Raw genomic sequence first — 23,683 nt, 5'->3', positions numbered from 1 at the left:
AAACATTTCCAAAGAGAAAAGATGGAGGAAAATTACTGATCAAAAAATATATTCAAAACATCTTACAAAATAATTACTGTTTATAATGAATTTATTAATAAGGGGCTTAAGAGATGTTTTAGCACTTAAAGAGTACTTGCTGTTGAAGAGGACCTAAATTCAGTTGCTAGTACCTACTATACATTGTGGCTCACACGCATCTGTGATTCCAGTTTCAGGGCATCCAATGGCAATCTGCTGGCCTTCTCAGGCACTGCACACATGTAATATACATACATACTTGCAGGCAAAACACTCATATACATAAAATAAAAATATAGATAAAATTTTTAAAAGGCATACAAAATCATCCTACATAAAGGAAAACACTGACATATCTTTTGGTATACTAAAGGAGCATGAGGAGTTTGAGTGTAGGGATAACATGATTTTATAGCTTTAAGTCCAATATCTGAACATAATATATAATATATATGTACATATAGGATACACACACATATACCTATTAACATATGAACCACAAACACAACTGGGAAACATCTGTACCTCACACCAAAATGCTATACTGCTAAACCTGACTTCAATTGTATAGAACAGCAATTATTAGAAGAGGTTTCTGCAGTCAAAAGAACTATATACAAACACAAAGACCGAATGTTGTCAAAAAAAAAAAAAGTTTCTAAGCAAAAAGGCTTGCCTAAGATATGCCTTTAATATTACAGTGATTTTCTTTTCACACAATTTTATGCAGTTTGAAGCATTGCAAATTCTGTTGGCATTTATGAGTATCTGGGACTAGTGCCTACAGAGGTCAAAAGAGGGCATCGAATCCTTGGGTAGGCGGGGGTGAGGGGGGACACTACTGAAATTATAGACAGTTGTGAGCTATGACGTGAATGCTAGGAATTGAACCTAAGTCCAATGGAAGAGCAAGCAGTGCTCTTAACTGCTGAGGCATCTCTCCAGTCCCTTAATATCTTTATAACCAACATTAACTTTGGTTTTAAGAGGCTTTGACTTACTCAGTATTTCACAAATTATGTTACAAACATGTCATTTGCTCCACATGGCCTATGGAACTTGATTTATAATTAAAAGCTGAAATCTATATTCCCATGACATAAAATGAACTTTTAAAATTTCTCTTTAAAGTGCTTCATTCCTAGCTTTAGAATTTGTCTATTTACAATCCTGTGGAAAAGGGATGAATTTTTCCTATTTACTTGAAAATTATTTAGAACAATATTTCGATTCTAAGCCCAATCCAGAATGTTTTGATTAAACAAGAGTTGGAGGTACCGCTATTCAAACCAGAAAACAATCTGCCAACGGTTCCAATATACCACCAGCAGTGTTAAATAGCCAAAACTGGTATCTGCATTCAATGAAGACAGCTATAGTCTTTTAATAGTTACATGCTAGCGCTGGGCAAGGTGGTGCACACCTTTAATCCCAGCACTTGGGAGGCTGAGGCAGGTGGATCTGTGTGAGTTCCAGGACAGCCAAGTCTACAGAGAGAAACCCTGGAGTGGGTTGCAAGTTAGCAACAGGCTATTATCAGCTTTTACTCTATACCAGGGACTCTCATATGGCTACAGTACTAACTACAATGCTCACTAAAGTTAGCGTGCAACAAGGTTTTCGTTTTGTTTCAATTTCAACTTCTTAAGGGAATACAGAGAACAGACCTAACAGGGCCTGGCAACTCTCCCTCCCCAGACAATTAAAATAAGAAAAGAAATACTTCAGGCTGAAGAAGTTATATTATTTGTAGGACCTTAAAAACAGGGCTTTATGTATTACCCAAGAGAAGGAAAGGTATGCCAGATAGTGTTGCAAATCAAAGGATTTTTTTTTCTTTTCGCTGTTATAGTCATTCTAAAAGTATAATTTAAAATTTAAAAAAAAGATCTAAAACAAATAAATGTAGGATGAAAGTATTTGGTTCTGGAAGGGCACGTGAGACATTCTTGACTAAACTGACTTAATGTCTTCTCAAAGCCCTCAAACTTAGCTCATCAGAGTCTTTTTCAATACAAAGCTGCTATTGTGACTGCTCCTAGGAGAGACTATTTCACATTAATGGCTTCCTAATAGCTACCAGATCCTGACTATGTTCACTGAAAAGGGGGTTCTTCTTTGAAATTATACCAGTCCGATCTCTTAAAAGTTTCTCTAACAAAAAAGAAAGACAAAACACATTATACTACTGATACTCAAATCTTATTTCTAGCTATTCTTCCTGACTCTGGGCCTACACCAGCTGAAATCCCTTGGTTAACTCCCAACTCAGTATACTCTTAAATCAATTTTCACCTCCCAAATTCAAAACCTGCTGTTAATTTTTTTTTTCTTTTTCTTTCTTTCTTTTCTAGTCTTTTTGTTGTTGTTGTTGTTTGTTTGTCGAGACAGGGTTTCTTTGTGCTGTGATTTAAGACATGTGCCACCACTGCTTAACTGTGGTATTACCTTCATCACTTATTTTAGTCAACAAACTAACTGTAGTAGTTTGGATATTAAATGTCCCCGATGGGTTCATGTGTTTGAATATTTGGCACTATTTGGGAAAGCTGTGAAATCTTTCTTGAGGTAGTTTCTTCATACTGTCCACTCTCTGCCACCTCAGGTTTCTGTCCCCATGTCTTCTATGCCATGAAGGACTGCATCAACTCAAACTGTAAACCAAACTAAGCCTTTCTTCCCTCGAATTGCTATTTGTCAGATACTTGATCATGACTTCAAGATAAGTAACTAATACAGTAATTAAAGCAATTAATAAGGAATTTCTTCCCATATCAACTCAGTAGTTAGTAATCTCCTTAAAATTCTGTAGCCAGAATTTGTAACCCCATCTACCCATCCCTTCCTTTCTAAGAATTCATTTGTCCTTCTGCTCTTACTCAGGTTTTTCCCATGTAACCATACCATTTCATCTCCCAAATCCTCACTGTTACTAGTATTTTGCAAATGCAGAAGTGACTCACTAAAAATTTTAATAGCCGAGCAGTGTAGTGCACACCTCTAATCCCGGCACTTGGAAGGCAGAGGCAGGCAATTGAGTTGGAGGCCAGCCTGGTCTACAAAGTGAGTTCCAGGATAGCTAGGGCTACACAGAGAAACCATGTCTCAAAATATAAAAAAGAATTTTAAAAATATAATTATAATAATAAACTAGACCCAGTATGTGTCCAATATGCACAAATGACCAGAATGAGGCAACCTAATTTTCAAGTTCTTTCCACTGAGTAAGTAACTTGTAGCTATTCAAAATAAAGATGATATGCACATGATTCATACTGTAAAATAATATTTTGGAGCATAACCTTCTTTAAAGTGAAATTAGATATACTGATTGCTTAATAAAGTTGCGGTTTAACCCCAAATTTAACTACAAATTTAAGCCATTATGCGTAAATACTAATAGTCACTATTTAAATCCAAAAGAGCTGTGCTCTTAAAACTTCTGGGAAAGAAATTTGTGATGTAAGAAATCTGTAATTACCCTAGCCTCCCTGTATGGAGCATATTTACTGCCACATATATAATCAGTTAGGACTTTTTCTAATATGTATTTCATAGATACTAAAGTATTTCAGACATTTTACTACTTTCTATACATAATCGAACTCAGAGAAGTAAATGTCAAATATAAAAACAAAACTTGACAGGTAAAGTAGAGAAATGCAACCATTAGTAAATGGCTACATAAATCAATTGAGCTATCAACAGGCAAAGTTAACAAGTTAACAAGTAGTAGGAAAAGGAATGAATAAAGAAAAGATATCTCCTTCACAAGTGAGGAAAAACGTATAGAAAGCAGCCAGGAATAACATCATGTCAAAAGTAACAACGGTGTTCTATCCAATTGAAAACAAACTTCCACTGCGAGTGACAGTTAAGGAAGGTTTATTTCATAAGAAATGAAGTAGCTTCCGATTTCCACAATCAAAAATTTGAATTCCTGCTGGCCATAAAAAGTCAAGGAAAGTCTTAAAATATAATAAAAGAACCAACAGTTGTTCTGAAGGAAGAAATACACAATGTAACTAAAAGTAGAAAAAAAATTACTAAAACTTTTACCAGAATACTGCTCTAATGGTTTTTAATATATGCTTAAACACACAAAAGAAACAAGTATTAAGTATTAAAATTCATCTCATAAGGCTTACTATCTGGTAATGAACACATCTTTATTTGTAGACCTCATCCTGGACTTAGTGGTATTGCTACCAATAGCAGATACATTTGAGTATGAAGCTCATTAAAGAAAAGTTTAAAAATACAGAACAGGCCTTTCTCACTCTATTTGTTACAACCAATTCAAAAAATAAGCCTATATAGCTTCTAAGACATATCAATATTATGTCAATCCTTTAGTGAAGAATTAATTTCTTCTCTTAGTATCTTGCTATAGGCCAAATCCAACACTAAGTCTTAAGTTTAAAAACTTTCAACAAATTTTTCTAAACTACTGGAAGACAAGGGGAACTTTCCAATCACCTTTTTAAAAGGTAAATCCTGTAGGTGAGATATTCTCCCTCAATATACTCCAAGACCAGGATTTTCAAAATGTCAGAAGAGGTAAGATATGAACATCATGAAAGAAAGAGAACACACCAGATATGAAGAAGGAATATTAATTGTCATATTAATTGTCACTGTCTCCAGACAACTGAAATAACAAAAATGTAAGGTCAATATAAAGAAAATATAAAGAATCGTAGATATTTTGAAATTTAATAGTATGGATAAAATTAATAGCTAATATTCAAATTCCTAAGATGTATTTCTTGAGTTCATAATAGCTTGACTACATGAAACAAACTGTGCATCTATAATAATAAAAAAATAAAATGAAGCATTTCTGTGGCAACATCCCTGCTGGGTTACACCTGGCCTGGCTCCAGAGAGTAGCACCTAGCCCTAATCCATCTTTTGTTTAGCAGATAAGATACCCTTTGTTTCTCTTGTCTGAGAGTCTCCAAGGATACAAAGCCTATGCAAAACTTAGTTCAGGAAACCCGGAAAACTGTGGTACCTGGTGAATCAAGAAATTTGTATAGGGCTTTGCATTTCTGGAAGCTCCTTTCAGGTTGTTTTGAACATATGGAAATCAACTGGCTAAAGTGTAAACATGGAAAAAAATAAAAATGCCCTGGGCAAAGGGAAAGTATTTCAGTCCTTAGAAGCTGGATCTCCCTGCAGCTGCAAAAGGCTAGATTCATTCTTAAGGTGCTTCAAAAGACACAATGAACACACACATACACGTGTGGAGACACATTTCATACATTCAAAGATGGTTTCTAAGAAGGAAGTGAATATCTTGTCTTGGTTTCTCTTTTTTGGCGTTAATATATCAGCATTTAAAACTGAGAATAAAATTTTCAAGTTTTGAACCAGGTATAGTGGCTCATACTTGTAGTCCCAGCACTCAGGCATTGAAACAGGACTGGAAGTTCTAGACCAGCCTAGTCTCTACACAGTAAGATGTAACCTGAGCTACAAAACAAGACCCAATTTTAAAAAGGATTACTTTGTTTTAGGTTTTATGTAGGATAGAAGATCAAATCAGACACCCAGAAATGAAATAGTTTCCAGTAAAATAAAAACAAGGTGAACTGCTTTTTTGTATAAAAGTATGCTGACTATAAGAAGACAAAGTGGCCAGGGCGGTGGTGGCGCACGCCTTTAATCCCAGCACTCCGGAGGCAGAGCCAGGTGGATCATTGTGAGTTCGAGGCCAGCCTGGACTACCAAGTGAGTTCCAGGAAAGGCACAAAGCTACACAGAGAAACCCTGTCTTGAAAAAACAAAAAAAAAAAAAAGAAGACAAAGTGATCAATGAAGTGACGTACTAAGGCATTCAGAGAAAACAACTCAATTTCAGTTTTTTTTTAGACAACAAACTTCTTTCCTAAAATATTTGAGTCCACACTATAAGTAGACATTTTAACATTTTAAAGCCTCTTCCACTTCATTATCTAGCCATTTAAACCATAACAATACCTGGTAAAGAGCCAGATTTTTTATTTTAAAAAAGTATCATTTAAGTTAAACCCATTTCTGTTCAAATGTCCTTTTTTATTCTCATCTCATCCCTTTCACCTTAACCCCTTCAATCACATATTATCTTCAAATATCACAATCCATAACTTCGGCTTTAAAAAAAAAGTTGGGGAGTCCTTTTAAAAACTACCAAAATGGGCAGAGGCAGGCAGATCTCCTTGAGTTCGAGGCCTGCCTGGTCTACAGATAGCATTCTAGGGCAGAAAGGGATACACAGAGAAACTGTGTCTCAAAACAAAACAAAGAGCCAGTGAGATGGTTCAGTAGATAAAGACCAATAATCTGACTTAAATCCCTGGGACTCACATGATGAAAGGAGAGAACCAGTTACCACAAGTTGTCCTCTGACCCAAAGGCATGGGATAGATAAATTAGATGGATTAGGTAGACAGACAGACAGATGATCAACCTGAATGTTCCTTTAGGCAGCAAGATTTATTTTCTTGTAAGTGTGTGTGTGTGTGTGTGTGTGTGTGTGTGTGTGTGTGTGTGTGTGTGTGTGCGCGCAGGTAGGTACCCAGTGAAGACAAAAGAGAATGTTGAATACCTGGAAGATGGACTTACAAGCAGTTTTAAGCCACCCAACATAGGTGATAGGACCTGAATTGATATCCTCTGGAAGGGCAGTAAATGCTCCTAAGCACTAAGCCAACTCTCCAGCCCAAAATTTAAAAGTTCTTAACTTGATATGCTTTAATAATATTTACATCGTAAATATTAGAATTTCTCCCCTATCCTCAATACATTAAACAGATATACTGGCATTAACTGAAGAACATGGATCTTATTTTCATTTATTAGCTTCAAATGCAAGAAATAATTTTAGTAGTATACCAGGGTATAAAAATTAGGGGCAGTATAGAAACCATCTGTCAAAATTAGTGTCTTTTAGAGAAGTAGTCATAGCACATGGCTGCAAGTATGTAAAAAATAAGCAATTAACACAAACAGTATTAACAGGCAACCAAAAAAAAAAAATCACACCCCAAATTTATTGAATTTCATTAAAAAATCAACTAAATCCAACTGGAGACGAGTATTATCTGATGTAGGAAATAATTTAAAAAAAAAAAAAGCCAGATAGACTTATCACCCTGAAATAAAGGCTCATTCAAGTAATATTAAACCAGCTTACAAACTAAACAGAAGAGATATTTACTGGCCAATATAAGGGGAAAAAAATAACATCATGATTGAAAAATAAGGTCATTAACATCATATCTCTGAGGCTGAACAAACAGACTAAAACAAATAAAACAGACACACAAAACAAAAATATACACACAACCAATGAAGTCATGGTAGTACATACATATCACACATATCATAGGACTTAGGCGACAGGCGATAGAAAGATCAAAACTTCAGGGCTAGGGGCTGGAGAGATGGCTCAGTGATTTAGAGCAACAGCTACTCTTTCAGAGGACCCAGGTTCTATTCCTGCACCCCTATAGTGGCTTACAAACTTCTATAATTCTAGTCCCTCGGGCACCAGGTAAACAAGTAGTAAACAGATACACACTCATGCAAAACATCCATACACATAAATAAATAAAATTTAATTAAAAAAAAAAAAGAGTTCAGGACTAACTTCTGCTAGGTTCAAGGCTGGCATGGGTTGCATGAGATCCTATCTCAAAACAACGAGGGGAGGGGAACCACCGCACCGAAATCAAAACCAAACTGTACTAAAAAGTATAGTAAACTGAGAACTAAAGGACTGAAGCTGGACATGAAAGCACACACCTGTGAATCCCAGCAGTGGGGCTGAGACAAGAAGATAGCAAGTTCTAGATCAGCTCAGGCTAATAAGGCGATCCTATCTCACACTCCTTTATAGCTGGAAAAAAAAGGCTATAAGATACAGAAATGATTATGTATACGTACATAAATGTTTATCCATGTACACCTTTATAACATATGTATGTTATAAACAGAATTATATAATATTTCATATTATATAACAAATTTATGTACACCTTCATAACAATTTTACGAGGTAGGCATGAGTATTCTGGCTTAGTAGACATAGAAAGAATCAGAAATTAGTAATTTTACTAAAATTACACAATTAGTTATGTATATGGCAGGATCAAATTTCAAAACCAAATCTGCCTGCTATGAGAGATCTTTATATAGTATCAAAATAGAATGAATCTGTTTTAGAGATATATTTTGATAAAAATATTATGAAACACTGGCTGAAATAAACCAGGAAGCTTTGGAATACATTTCATATATGGATAAAAGGAATCTAGTAAGAAAATAAATTATTTTTATATAAATGTTTTTATCATTCAAAAAGTATTATACAAGCAACATCTCTTTAGGAAAACAATCAAGGAAATAAGGTAGAGAAGAACTGATCAGAAGCTGCAACTATAGCTCAGTGTTTAAAGAGTGTTTGTTGTACAATCATGCAGACTAGAGTTTGGATACCAGCTCCCATGTAATAAGCAGGATGTCTTATGAATGTCTGTAACTTCAGCTGTGAAGAGGACAAAGAAAGGAGAATTGCTGGGGCTTGCTGGCTTCCAGCCTAGCTGAGAAACTATGAGCTCTAGGGTTTAGGAAGAGACCCTGCCTCAAAGGAGTAAGTGGAGAGTGAAAAGGACATCCTCTTCTAGGTTCCAAGCATGCACACCTGCACATATATGCATATACTTCCACAAACACATAAATTTTTTTTTAAAGATCTGATCTGTAATAGATGGAATATTCACAGTAACCTCACGACTAAAATATTTTGATTCATCTGATCCTCCAGTATGTAGGAATAATATATTTAGGGACTTGATCCTTGCTCAAAGGTTCTAAGAATGACATCCTCGATAAACAATTAGGAATGGCCATGTGTTTTATTTCTAGCTAATGAGATGAAAGGTGAAATACTTCTGAAAAGATAAAACATGAAGATAGGATCATTCTCCTTAAAGAATGATGATCACTATCTATTGAGCATTACTAATAAATGATAGCACTATACTAGGCATAGAAACCAATTTATATGCCTATAAAAGTATCCCTCCTCCCTTAAAAAAGTCAAAGTAGAACTAAAAGGAATCATCTTTGATGAAACTTCAGGCCAGTTTACTCAACTCATCCTGAAGGCTTGACTTCATACATGATGCTACTTAATTAAATTAAATGTATTTGTATTTGTGTGTGCATACATGTGTGGAGTTCAGAGGATAACATTCAGGAATCTGTTCTTTCTACCATGTGGGTCCTTGGGAATTAACTCATCAGGCTCAATGAAAGATCTTTTACCTGCTAATGCTGTAGCCTAAAAAGCATCTATCCCAACATACTGTGCTACGAAAAAGTCTTAATGTGGTAGAAGAGTCATCAGACTCTTATCCAGATGGAGGTAATACTAGTGTTTTTAAAAAAAAAAAAACTGGAGGCAGTCTAAGGGGGAAGTGAACATACCCTCCTTCTAATTTCTACCTCTACTCACTGAATATTAAGCACTTATAATAATATACTAAAATAGCTGCTCTTGGACCAAAAATGCTGAGACCTAAAAATTTCCATATAAGAGACAATGAAAACATAATTTAGAGACAGAAAGCTTTACAAAATGAGTATCAATGCAAGGAAAAAATCAAATTAAAACCTTGACATTGTGGAAAAGAAAAATATCAAGAGCTCTTAAAACCACCCATGTTTGTAGAACTTTAATAAATATCTGGATGCTATCTATTATTTTAAACAAATGACAAAAAAAAAGGAAAGAAAAGAAAAGATTGCCCTTACTTAGAGCATTTTTGTTAAGATCAATATGCTCAAGATTCGTTATCTTTTTTTACCTTAGCCCTGAAACACTATACAGAAATATTCATAAGTGAAGCAGGAATGCTTCTAGTTAGCTTTGGAACACTGTACCTCCTGATTTAAGGAAACTTTTAGTATTGTTGCTTTCTTGAAAACAAGAGATTTTTATCCATACAATTACTAAAGTTCTCATTGTACTAACATTCAGGTATAGCTACATTCTATTACTTGGGACACATCTAATTACCACCCCCCCAATGCATACCCAGAATAAAGTTTGTTAAACTGCTACCAACCCTTCTGCAACTTAAGAGGGATATTTTGACAATATTGTGAAATGCTCAAGTTCATTTTGTGTAATAAAACATAGTTAAGAGTCTTGATAGCTAATGAAAACTGACTATCCTGAAGGAACTTTTAAAGTTATAAATTTAGATATGTCACATTATAAGGTGACATATCTAAATTTATTTTCCACTTCAAAACCAATGATAAGACAGTATATTTTAAGAAAATACTCCACTAAGCTGAGGAAAACTGTAAATTCCAAGTATTCTACTCTCCACACTACTTAAAGGTATGCTGCGACCTATTCCTTTACTGCACTTACCTTCAACTTTTGTGGTCTAATTTTTTACATCTATTTGTCTTAATGTTCTTGATTACTTAACTCTCATCAGCATTTTTCTTATAAAAGCATGAATAGTTGGAGAAAAACAGTATTTGCATAATTGTTCTAGATTTTTAAAGTAGAAAATTAGGAATACTTACAATTTAAAAACAAAAACAAAACACCTCTTGGCAGTTCCTTACTAGTGAGTTCAAATTACAGCCAAATGTGAAGTCATTCTTTATCTCTCTTCTCTACCCTTCCCACAAACTTTAGAATCATGACCAGCATGCAACAAAACTCAGCAATCATTATAGTCATTAAGTTCATAAAATTATAAGCTTGTCCTCTAGAAACTTGTAATTTTTTCAAATTAAAATTTTTGGTCATGTAGGGAAGTGTTGTTTTCATGAAAATCCTAGTAATAATGTCAAAGAAGGCAGAAGAAACTTAATGTAAAATGAAAATTGGGAAAAATATTGAATGTCCACTGGTAAGAAGATACTCAACCAACAACATATTATCTTTCCCCAACAATAATTATACTTACAAACCAGCAGTCCAAATGCCATGAAAATACTCTTTTTATTATTTAAATACAAGACATGCCTTGATGGTTGAAGTGGACAAATCTATACAGAGTCATGTAAAGAAAAACGGTTGCTGGCCAGGTCACAGACAAAACATTACGTAGCTGTCTGTGACCTCTATAGTGACAATCACTTCAGGGAATTTCAGATGCCCCGCGACAGACCTTAACAAAACTTAAAATGAAAGTTTAATTATGGTATAATTAGTTACCGGGCAGCTCTCATATCAAAACACATTGTATTCTGAAACCCAATTTTTCTTCCAGTTTCATAGTTGATGTACAGTTCCTTTATCTATATAAATTTTCTTTGAAAGCTCCAATATAAGTTTCAACATTTCTCAATGCTCTAATATTTAACAACAATCAGAGAAATAGAACATTGTATCTTTAAAAAAAAAAAAAAAAAAAAAAAAGAACCCAACAACCTACCTTCAAACTAGACTCATAGTCTGTGTTCACTTTGAACATAAGCCCAAGTCGTAAATGAATTTCCTTGGCTCGACAAAAGCTGGGATCAACATAAAGCACCTCCTGAAATGCTTTAATTGCCCTGAAAGAATATAGACATGAGATATCTTAACTTTTTAACACGTGCATGCATTTCTGCTTGGTAGTACAAGTAAAACTGCTTTATGCAAAGCTATTTTTAAATATCAGATTTATAAAATAATGTAAATAAGTGTTATTAAAAACTGAAAAGGAGCACCTAAGCCTTTTATATAATTAAATGTACATGGCCTAATTCCATATAGAAGGGGAAAATTAAATTTACTCCAAATTATTCAAACAACAGTATTTCATGGTTTAATAAAAATCTGTGTAAATAACTAGTTTCACTACTTCTGGAATGTCTTTGGAGAGTAGAGAAGAGTACATAAGAAGGTTTGATTTTAAAGAAAGAGGGGAAAGTTGAGGGATTAATCCTATTTCTAGTCTATTATATAAAATAAGTCTTTCCTTTTAAAACCTTGTAGTTTGATTTCCATGTTTTAGTGTACAATCCATTTGCATTTTATCTTTTATACTACATTAGTGAGGAGTCAAGTTTTCATTTCTATAGTAATATCTAAACTTCCACAATATTTATATTAAAGACCATCCTTACTTGAAAGCTCCATGGAAATGCTGACATCACGTGTATCTGTTTCTAAGTTTATATTCTAGTTAACTTTCCTTGTTGGTCCCTCAAATTCTCACTGTATAATTTCTTTAAAAAAAAAAAAAAAGGTTTGCTTTCAAGGAGAACAAATTCAGGGAAGAGATTCTTTTTACTGAATGGATTTCTATTTCGTCATTGCTTAACTTGATCATGTTAATCACCACCTGTTCAAAAGGAGTATTAAACAATGACAAAATGCTTTGAATTTTAAAAGCTATAAATCTACTGCACAAGGATGTAGTTCAGATGGTAGAGTACATACTTAGTATGCAAGAAGCCATAAGTTTGATCCTCAGTACCTCATAAGCCCAGTGTGTGATTCACTGCTGTATACTAGTACTCAGAAGGTAGAGAGGAAGGAAGATAATGAGTTGGGGTCAGCCTGGGCAACTGAGACCCTGTCTCTAAAATAGAAATGTCACAAATGTTCATATAACTACAAAGCAGGAAACAGTAAAATAAAATACCAAAAAAATCATCTACTGAGTTATGTTGAATAGTATTTAAATCCTTCTATTGGTTTAAAACTTCTACCAAATCATATATTCTACCAGTATAATATTGTTTGCAAAGCTTTTTAAGAGCTAGTATTCATCCTATAGTCATTAAGGTGGCTATTTTGTATTTTTGGTTGTGAGCCTAGCCTTTAACGGCTGAGCCATCTCTCCAGCCCTAAGTGGCTATTTTGAATCTTAGCGTTTTCCAAAATAAAAGCTAACCCTTTGTACAAAAATATTATGCCACAAAATAATTCATGTTTTTGGTAACTTTATTCTGATGAATCACACCTTATCTAGTTTTTAATAAAAATAAAAATAAAAAAAACGAGTGACTACATGCACATTTATTTACAAATGTTAAAGACTTCTACTTAGGCAGTTCATTTGGCAGAAGGAACATAGGTTTCACATCAGACCTTTACACCTGTTTATGGTAGTACTTGACTTTCTTCTTGAAGAAATAGGTAATCATCTGTTAGATGATTTTTAGTAAGAGGGTGGGAAATGTATAATACAAGAGAGGGGGGTCAAAGGGTGACAGAAAAAAAGAACTAAGGGAAAATGTATCAATCAATGCAAGCACAATGAAAGAAGACAGTATATATTTGTGGGCAGAATCATCAACACAGTTAGAAAGAGGGACTGAGAGCTCAGTGGAAAAATGTGAGTTCCTGGCTTCAGATCTAGCAGCAGCCATTTGCTCTCCATAAGGACAAACAGTCAGGAAGATAACACTTACCAACAAATGATACCATTCGAACAAATACGGTATGCCTGAGAAACAGTATGCAGAAAGGGTTCAGAAGCTTCTAGGGTGGTGTAATGTTTTACTGCTTCACCCAGGTGATGGTTATATTAATGTTTTGGTTTTTTTAACAATAGCATGTTACAATATGTATTCTCTATTTAGATCATTTAAGGTATTACTAACAAAAACCTTGACCAAGATATAAGGATGTAGCTGAGCTGGAAAAGTGCTTGCCTAGGTTCCAGTCTCAGCCCTGAGGAAGTGAAGGCAGGAAGATTAAAAATTAAAGGTCAACCCTGGCTACCTAACCAGTGAGCTTAAGTCTAGCCTGGGACACATGAGACTCTGTCTCAAAAAATATAAAAATCATGACTAATGCTTCACAATGTCCTTATGAGATAAGTCAGAAAAAACAGCTAAGCAATGTCCACATGTGACAATAAAAACCCCACACAGGTCTGATGCATAGACATGAAAGAAAAGTGAAAGGCAGAAAAGCAGTTAGGAAAGAAAAAAAGAAGAGTTTATGAGGGGGAGAAAAAGACTACATGACAGCAGTTAACAACGCACCTGCAAAAATATTTCCTGTTCTGTCTCAATTCAAATTCTAGTTATTCCCCTAAAAGTATAGTGTTTATGGATGTAGACAAACATGGTTTTACTTTAACATAATCTCTGAGTAGGCAATCAGCCTAGATTCGGAAACACTAAAAACATATAGGCTCAGTCTATGTTCACTCTTTAAGATCTAAAAGTGTCAAAGAGAGACACACGTGACACGCACAAATGCATGCACAGCAATATATATTCTAATCAAGTTCTCCTTAATGTTATAATAACAATCTTCAGTATCTCATTACTAGAATATTGATAAAAATTCCTTTTAAAAAATGTGTGTGTGTGTGTGTGTGTGTGTGTGTGTGTGTGTCTGTCTGTGTGTGTCTTCTGGCTTACATTTATTTCCTCAAACAGGTAAGTCTGTAATCACCTTGTAACTATAACACTAATAACTTAATAATCACACCTTTCTGTTACATTTAACATCTGTGGGAAGCTGTCAGTCAGCTCCAATCTCAGCTGGCTGTTGCTGTTCTTCCTCAGCTGTAAGACAGCTTATCTCAAAATTTTCTTTCTGCAAATACTTGTACTCTTTCTTCACTATTTCTTTATACTATATGTTCTCCTGATCCAGAGTTTTTGTTTTTTTGTTTATAGCTTCCTTCTAAACCAATATTATCAAAGATTCGCCATACAAATTCAGTGCCACTTTTTTTTTTTTTTGCTTAGTATTAAAACTAGTTAGTTCCAATCTATAATCAAATCATTTTGTTTTCAACCTATGGTGTATTGTCTCCAGTTTTTTCAAAGTTTGTTCCTACAAGTCTCCATCATTCTTTTCTTCTTCTCTAAATCATCAAGAAGAAGAACAAATCAACTTAACAGATGTTAACTGATGCCATCACTTGAATACAACCAATAAGGCTATTGAAAAACTCTACAGTCTCTTTACTGATCAGGACTCCTCACCTAACAGACAATATATTTATTCACATACCTAAGTTTGGTTTCCTGCCTAAATTTTTGCTGGTTTTTCTCTTGTGTGACACTTGAGCATTCCACATCCAAAAAAAAAACAGAAGCGCACGAGTGCTCGCGGGGGTGGGGGGTGGGTGGTAGGGGGGATAGGGAGTAGGGGGAGAATACCACTAAAGGTTATTCAAATTTTGGTTATTATCTTTGGTTCCTATCTTTCCAAAATACATAGAGAGCCAGACTATGGTCTCTGTAGCACAAACTAGAGAACATCACTATTAAATATTTTATTCTGACAGAATTTTTACAACACGGTAAATGGCTACTAAAACTGTATGAAATACTTTGATAATGCAATGCTTAGAAAGTTTTCATCGTTTTCAAATAGGCAAAGCATATGTTCCACTGGAAAAAAAACTTTTTTAAAGGGAACACATCATGTTCCTAGTACTGTTGCTAATTTTAATAGTCTAGAAACAAGTTATATCACCAGATTATTTCTACTGATTTTTCCAGTTAAAGAACTGTTTCATTTAATCATTAAGTTTAAATAGAAAATTATATAAACCTAAATCCCCAATAGCACTAATTCCACAAAAACACACATTGCTAAATATACTTGAAAATAATGGTCACTTTTTAAACAGATTTCTAAAAAAATTCAAAGTATAAAAAAAAGGAAGGAAGAAGGGAGAGAGGGAGGGACTGAAGGCAGGAGGGAAGCAATCATTTAGATCTATATAGCAAATAACAAAATGTCCCTACCATTTTTGACACATTTGTAAAGAGAAGTAAGAAAACTTCTGGGCTAATGCTATGTTCAGAGTGTTCCCTCAAAAATAGATGAAGGGTTAAATTAAAAAACAAATATTTCATACAAATTAAAAAACAGTCTAGCTCTAAATTAGTAGTAAAAATATATGTACACACACACACACACACACACATATATATATATATATACAGTATATAAGTACTCCCATACATAAACATTTAGAAACTTACAAGCTCTTTTTAAGAGAAAATTAGAAAGACTTCAAATAATCGAAAAGATAAGTGGGTAAAATTTTCAATGGAAAAGGAAAGAGAAAACTGATCAAACACGAAATGGTATGAACAAAGTACAGTGGTTAAAAAAATGCTTCTGGCCGGGCGGTGGTGGCGCACGCCTTTAATCCCAGCACTCGGGAGGCAGAGCCAGACGGATCTCTGTGAGTTCGAGGCCAGCCTGGGCTACCAAGTGAGTTCCAGGAAAGGCGCAAAGCTGCACAGAAAAACCCTGTCTCCAGAAAAAAAAAAAAAATGCTTCTGGTCTCTTTAGGAAATGCTGATGTAGTGTGATGTGACTAGCACAAAAAATAAACTTGGGCAAGAACTGGGCTACAAGGATCATTTCAGATTGAATTAGAAGAGGCAGGAAATGTGAGAGTTAGAAAGAGCACACTGCAGGTGCATGTGCTGACATTTGCTAGTGAATCACGCCCCTCCTCTCTCTAGCCCTCTTTAGAAAACCTTCAATCACCACTATAATAACTAGGGCATATTCTCCCCTTCTATACTGTAAAATTTATATATTTACCCCTAATTCCCCTGAAGTTTAACTAATCAAATTCTCTCTGGTAATCTTTGTGTCACTAGTAAACTAAAGATTGTCAGAACTGCCTTAGTTAAATTTTCTAGGTTTTTTTCCCCAAAAGTAGATTATAAAATAAAATCAGCATATGTTAACATCAACTGTTTATTGCGTAATCACAATACAATGTGACTGAGAATTTGCTGTAGATATATAAATCCTGAAAAGCTGTACTATATGTGTTAACATCTGTCCTTTAAAGCTCATCTACACCTTATTCTTATAGATATTTGATATCCTACCATAGCTGTCAATTACATTTGGGAACCTAAATTGCAAAATCCTATGCATGAAGCACAGAACTATGTATCTCTTACATTTGCCACAGTAAGACCAATGGAAAGGATACTAACAGAACAAACCAGAGATAGCTGATAAGGGCTTTTAGAGAGATACATTTAAGGATATGGCTATAACCTGTACTGAAAGGAATAGTTTCTATTCCTTCAATTATACTTCAAAGAGTTAATTTTCCTCATCTTTTTCTGCACGTCTAAATTTCCCTTTTTGTTTATTGAGGGATATAGGTTTCCATAACCTTTATTTCAAAGTAACCAAGTAACTGACCACTGCATGCACATGCATGTACAAATAAAGGAAACTACTTTTAAGGAGACCAATTCCTAGTTCTTTTCTGCACATTTTATCATGTGTTTCCATGTCTTTTCTTTTTCATTTCTAGGCATCTTTAGCTTAAGCGCCTAGATTTCTGAGTATTAATAATAATAAAAGAGCTGATAATCAAAATTCAAATAAGGATCTAAGATTTGCTCTAATGTAATAGACCTGCTATGAGCTCCTCTGCCTAAGAAGAGGCTGTTTCACATGAAACTACAAACCAATGGCTGAGGGGCCCCCAACTGGATCAGCCTTCTGAATAAGTGAGACAGTTGATTGACTTGATCAGTTTGGGAGGCAATTAGGCAGTGGTACTAAGTCCTGTGCTCATTACATGAGTTGGCTGTTTGAAAACCTGGAGCTTATGCAGGGACACTTGGCTCAGTCTGGGAGGAGGGGACTGGACCTGCCTGGACTGAGTCTAACCAGGTTGATCTCAGTCCTTGGGGGGCTTTGCCCTGAAGGAGGTGGGAATGGGGGGGGGGCTGGGGGGAAGGGGAGGGGTGGAGAGGGGAGAACAGGGGAACCAGTGGCTGATACATGAACTGAATGGTATTGTAAAATAAAGGGGGGGGGAGAAGAGGCTGTTTTACTAGAAAAGCTAAAGAATTTATTTCAATGAAATGGACCAAAAAAAAAAAAATCAACTCCCAAAGAAAAAATGAACAGCATAATCTGTCAAGAAAGAGGTTAACTATAAAAACTTAGTTAATGAAGTTGCTCCTAGTAATATATTAAGTACCATCACCAACCTAAACACACATGTTGGTTAGACACATTATAAGATACTTTGTCTCATCAAATGCCAACAGGCACTATCACCAAATACAAACTTTATTTAAATTCTACCTGTACAAAAAAAAAAAAATACTATGAGACATTTTTTGTACAGGCAATTAAAGAAAAAAAAAACTTTTCTAAAAACAATTCCAACAAATTTTAAAGAATTTGGTGTTCAACTAAAAGTTCCTAATAGCAGTCAATATTTATCACCAAATATGTAACTGAGTATAAAGTAATTTCAATCTAGGTAAATTACTGTCAATTCAGTCTGTACTCTGACACTCTCTCCAAGCACTATTGAGTGTTCTCTAATTTTGCAGTTGCAGTTGTTCAAGCATACCAAAACAAGCTAAAGTAGAAATGTCAGATGTAGATGAAGGGTGGGAATGTTGACCAGCAAGTAAGAGAACATAGCACCAGGGAGAACTTATGGACAAAGGGTTAAGGTATATTATTTCAGGAAACAGCCATAGCACTGTAATTTAGATAATAAAATGGTGATGACCAAGTATAGATCAACAGAGGTCACAAACTTATTAAATAATAACTGAACCTCACAACTAATTTTGTTCTTACCTTCAATGTATGTGAAACCCGGCTGGTCTGAGATCATAATACCTATTTCTTAAACTGTAGAGTTTCCTTGCTTTTTTTGTTTGTTTTCTTCTCCCACTTACCATTATTTCCAATGGGCCATAAAGACTTACCAGTGTGCCCAAATATGAACTAAAAAAACTGCTGCTATGCTATGTTGATAGTCTTGCCTCTGCGATATCACCAGAGGCTGAGGCAGGAAGACTGCTGTGAATTTAAAAACAGTCTGCATTTCACAGTCAAAAGGAAAAAAAGAAAGGAGAAAGGAAAAAAGAGAAAAGGAAAGGCTGGATGTGGAAGTGCATGCCTTTAATCTCCACTGAGGCAGAGGCAAGGGGCAGAGGCAAAGAGGGGCAGAAGCAAAGGCAAAGGCAGAGATCTCTTTGAGTTCCAGGTCAGCCCTGACTGAATAGTAAGTTACACCTACTAATCTTAAAACTTGCAGACACAGTATAATGTGGGGGTGAGGGGAGGGATCTATGCTTGGAGAATCTGTATATAGCTTTGCTTCTGCCGCCAACTAAACAATTACATATACCAATTACATTAAATATACATCATCTTTCCCCCACCCACAAAAATTGAGAAGAAAAGCAAAATCACCTCTAAGACTACTTCTCTAGGTTTTTTTTTTTGTTTTGTTTTGTTTTTCGAGACAGGGTTTCTCTGTGTAGCTTTGCGCCTTTCCTGGAACTCACTTGGTAGTCCAGGCTGGCTTTGAACTCACAGAAATCCGCCTGGCTCTGCCTCCCAAGTGCTGGGATTAAAGGCGTGCGCCACCACCGCCCGGCTACTTCTCTAGTTTTTAAAGTTTAGAATTTTTTTATTCCATGGGTAGGATCTTTAAAAAAAAAAATTACAAGATTTAAAAATCTTTGGTTTCAAATATGATGGACACTAAATTCAATGGACATTAAAGTTGTGGTGGTTTGAGCGAGAATGGCTTCCATAGGCTCATATATTTTAAATGCTTGGTCCCCAATTGGTGTAAATGTTTGAGAATGATTAGGAGGTGAAGTCTTAGGAGGGGTTGGGAGTTGAGGGGTGAGGTGGGGTGTCACCTGTCTTTGAGGTTCCAAGAGCTGTTCCTATAGTTAGCTCTCTCTGTCTCCCACTTGTGGATCAGGATGTAAGCTCTCACAAACTGCCCCAGCACACACCTGCCTGCTTGCTGCCACTTTCTCCATGATGATGGTCATAGACTCTAACCCTCTGAGAAATTGTAAGACCCTAATAAACTCTTCTATAAATTGCCTTGGTCGTGCTGTCTTATCACAGCAATAAAAAAAGCAACTAGGAGAGAAGTTTAATTTAGGATTGCTGTAAATGAAGAAATAACTTAAAAAAATCTTAAAACCAGGTATGGTGATGCATGCCTGTAATCCCAGCACTGGAAAGAAAGAGATGGAGGATCACCTTGAGTTTCATACTGGTACTGTCTACTTAGTAAAAATTCTGGGCTAGACGGACTACATAGTAAGTCACTGAGTTGGGTCCCGTGTTTCCCCCCCAACCTCGCCGCTTGTTGTTTTTAAAAAGGGGGGGGGGGGCATGGAAGGGGCTAGAGCAAAATGGTGTATTATTAGTTTAATTTCAAAAAATAAAATAAATGTTTAAAAAGGTGAGGTTTGCCGGGCGGTGGTGGCGCACGCCTTTAATCCCAGCACTCGGGAGGCAGAGCCAGGCGGATCTCTGTGAGTTCGAGGCCAGCCTGGGCTACCAAGTGAGTCCCAGGAAAGGCGCAAAGCTACACAGAGAAACCCTGTCTCAAAACACCAAAAAAAAAAAAAAAAAAAAGGTGAGGTTTTATAAAGATAATCATAGCTTTGTAAAGCTAACAAAGCAAAGCCATGTTCTTCTAGATGCTTAAAATACTCTGTATTAGAGCATAAAGGTATATCCCTAACAATGTGATATTTCTCTATATGATCAAAGCCAACCAACAGGTCTAAAAGCTAGCAAATGTCTAAAGTTCCCTTTTTAAGCAAGATGGAGGAAATCATTGTCAATTCATGTTCTATGATATTCAGATATACACATTAAGTATATGACAGAGTTGTAATCTTTGGCCAAAGAAAGCAATCCCCTTCCTAAAGGACTTCAACCATACCCACTTAACTTAAAAAAAAAAATGTAGCACACAGAAGAAACTAGAATGAAAATTAAAAAATACCCATACAGGAAACATGCAATTCTTGTGTGACCTTCAAAATTGTCTAAAAGATTATATGATAATTTAATGATAATATGATAGTTTGATTATGTTTTTAAGAGTATGAATCTCCCTACTCAAATTCTATATTCTTTCTACTAGAGCATACTACTGTTTTGTCTGGTAAACAATAACAAAAAAGAAAAAAGAAAAAAAAAAACAGTAATAGAAAGAAGGCCCCAGTAGCAGGGTCCCACATTTGACAGTCTACTAAAACTCAGGTGCTACTATCGTAACTCATTTTATAAGAGAGAACAGCCTTTAATCTGGTACTCAGTTACTAAAAGTTGGAGCATGCTAACCAGCGTGGGGCAGGATAGTAAGGCCAACTTTCTATACAACTCAGAAAAGTTAAAAAATAAAATGAAGCTGGGTTGTGGTGGTGCATGTCTTTAACCCCAGCACTCGGGAGGCAAGCTGTGAGTTCCAGGCCAGCCTGGTCTCCAAAGTGAGTTCCAGGAAAGGCGCAAAGCTACATAGACAAACCCTGTCTTGAAAAAAAAAAAATAAAAAATATAAATAAATAAGTAAGTAAGTAAGTAAGTAAGTAAGTAAGTAAGTAAAATGAAAATAAAAAATACTAGTCATCATGGATATTTCTCACATAGATCTTGGAATCTGAATTTAATTTATTCTCCATTTCAAATAACGTAGGGTTTGCCAGTCAACAAGGAGTAATGGAGAAATTTCAAAATCTTCCTTTATCTAACCCTCTTTGACCTTATATCATACATAGTCTATAGAAACACAAAAAGTTTAAGGTGGGTCAATACTTCTGAAGGAACAATCTAATCATCTCAGAAGATTACTGAAAACAGAAGAAAAGATTTACTGATAGTAACTATTTTATATTTAACACACACACACACACACACACATCAAAAAATATAAATAAATAAAAGCCAAAGAAACTAAAACAAGCTATTTATTGGAAACAACTGGAGTTAATTATCTGTATGGAATGTCAACTTACCACTGAAATGCATTGTAATGGAAGTAGACCAAACCAAGACCATATAAAAATGCAGCATTCTATAAAGGAAGGAAAAAGAGACTGTTAAGGAAAACATTTATATGTAATGTATATTATTATACTGTTGATGTAAAATATGATATTCACAATGTTTTAAGTTCTTGAAATTCTTATCTTGTGTAACAATATATTTACAATGTATTTTTAAACACCAAAATGACAATTATGGTAAGCAGATGGCACAGAAGCAATCAACTTGGAGAAATATTCTGGTTTCCATTTAACCAAATCTGTTCGGGGGGGGGGGGGGGACCTAGCAGAATTCAATCAGCAAACTTAAAATAAACATCTATTCTTCAGAAGAAAGAAAATGCTTCAATGGTACAATCCTATTTTTTTCTTATTTGCACGTGTTATGTACATATGCTTTCTATGCCTCCTATCTCACAGTCCCCAAATCTTGGAACTCTTTAATTTTATGTTCACCATCACCAGGGGAGAAAGGCTAAAATTCAACAGAAATTCATAATATAAATCTACAACAAATTTTACCATTAATAAAAGTATTATACACCAAAGCAACACCTAGTGAATTACATTTATGGGTTTAACCACTGATTCTTTTGGTAGTTTAAAAACAGGGACTACACTTATTCTTACCCATCTTATCTCCCTCTCACATGCAAATAGCTAATTATTTTTAGGTTTTTGTTGCTGTTGTTTTGGTTTCTTTTAGTTTTGTAGAGATAGGGACTTGTTATGAGCCTGGCTGATCTGGTACTCACTACACAGCCCAGGCTAGCCTTCAATTAGAAGCAATACTCCTCCCTCAGTTCCCCATGCGGATAACATGTAGCACCACACTTGACCATACTCATTTTATAAAATTGGCAAATGTTTGAGCATACATATATACTATATAAAAAATTAAGCAAATCTGTTTTAGTAAATCTTTCTAAAAGTCAAGCTTTCAAACTGTCCCTTTCTCAAAATTTCTATTAAATTGTTATAAATTTCTCTGCTTCCTTAAGCATTAAAAAATTTAAACTATGGGCTGGAGAGATCACTTAGCTATTAAGAACACATGTTTTTCCAGAAGACCTGAGTTCAATTAATTCCCAGCACCACATGGCAGCTCACAACCATCTATAACTACAGTTCTAGAATATACAATTTCCTTTTATAGCCTCCATGAGCATCAGGCACACACATAGTACAGATACACATGCAGGCAAAACACCAACACATAAAATAAAAATAAATCTCAAAAAATTAAAACTACCATTAAATTGCTTCTTTTTAAATTATGTTTTGTTATATTTTCCAAGAAGTATACCATTATCTAAAGTTTTCAGTGCTAGTTAGTAGTTTATTTGGTGAGTTAACCTAGCTGAACACCTGTAAGGAAGTGAAGAGGTCATGAAGGAGAAAAAGGAGGCCAATTAGGATGAATTATGGAGCTGATTATGGTTGTTGGTAACTGGGACTCAATCCTGCTGGAGATCTCTGGCAAATAGTGTGGAACATTCCTCAGAGTCATCTTGCTCTAAGTGTAAGGGAACCAGGGCACACAGCTCACAATAGTTATAAAACACTAACAAGAAAAAGAATGGGTGTTTTAAGTTTAAAGCCCAAATGTAAACAGGTAGATGTTTTTTGCATATGATATTTTTAATAAAAATTTTACTAGGGCTATATTGTACATTTCCTTTGAAGTCTATGTGCCTTCTAAAAACATTGAAAAACATTTAACTACAATGTAAAATCTAATAATGTGGTAATTTACTTTCATTATATCCTCATTACCCCCAATTTTCTAAATGAGAACATTATATGTGACTAAGGGATACACAAATTGAAGAGTTAAGAAGGTCTCAACATCCAT

The 23,683-nt window shown here is 35.1% G+C and overlaps 1 protein-coding gene across 1 annotated transcript in view; it reads right to left on the bottom strand.

The window, feature by feature from the left end:
* LOC119086151 (histone demethylase UTY-like) overlaps positions 1 to 21,887 on the bottom strand; it is a 30,905-nt gene extending 9,018 nt beyond the window's left edge. Inside the window, exons 1-2 of the mRNA XM_037198879.1 lie at positions 21,799 to 21,887; positions 11,475 to 11,595 (exon numbers count right to left, since the gene is read on the bottom strand). Of these exons, the coding sequence (XP_037054774.1) occupies positions 11,475 to 11,513 (39 nt within the window). The 5' untranslated portion in view covers positions 11,514 to 11,595; positions 21,799 to 21,887. The remainder of the gene's footprint in view (positions 1 to 11,474; positions 11,596 to 21,798) is intronic.
* Positions 21,888 to 23,683: the final 1,796 nt, after the last annotated feature.

The sequence above is a fragment of the Peromyscus leucopus genome, chromosome X (genome assembly GCF_004664715.2).
Source record: "Peromyscus leucopus breed LL Stock chromosome X, UCI_PerLeu_2.1, whole genome shotgun sequence".
Lineage (NCBI taxonomy): Eukaryota > Metazoa > Chordata > Mammalia > Rodentia > Cricetidae > Peromyscus > Peromyscus leucopus.
This window is presented reverse-complemented; position numbering and strand designations above follow the sequence as displayed.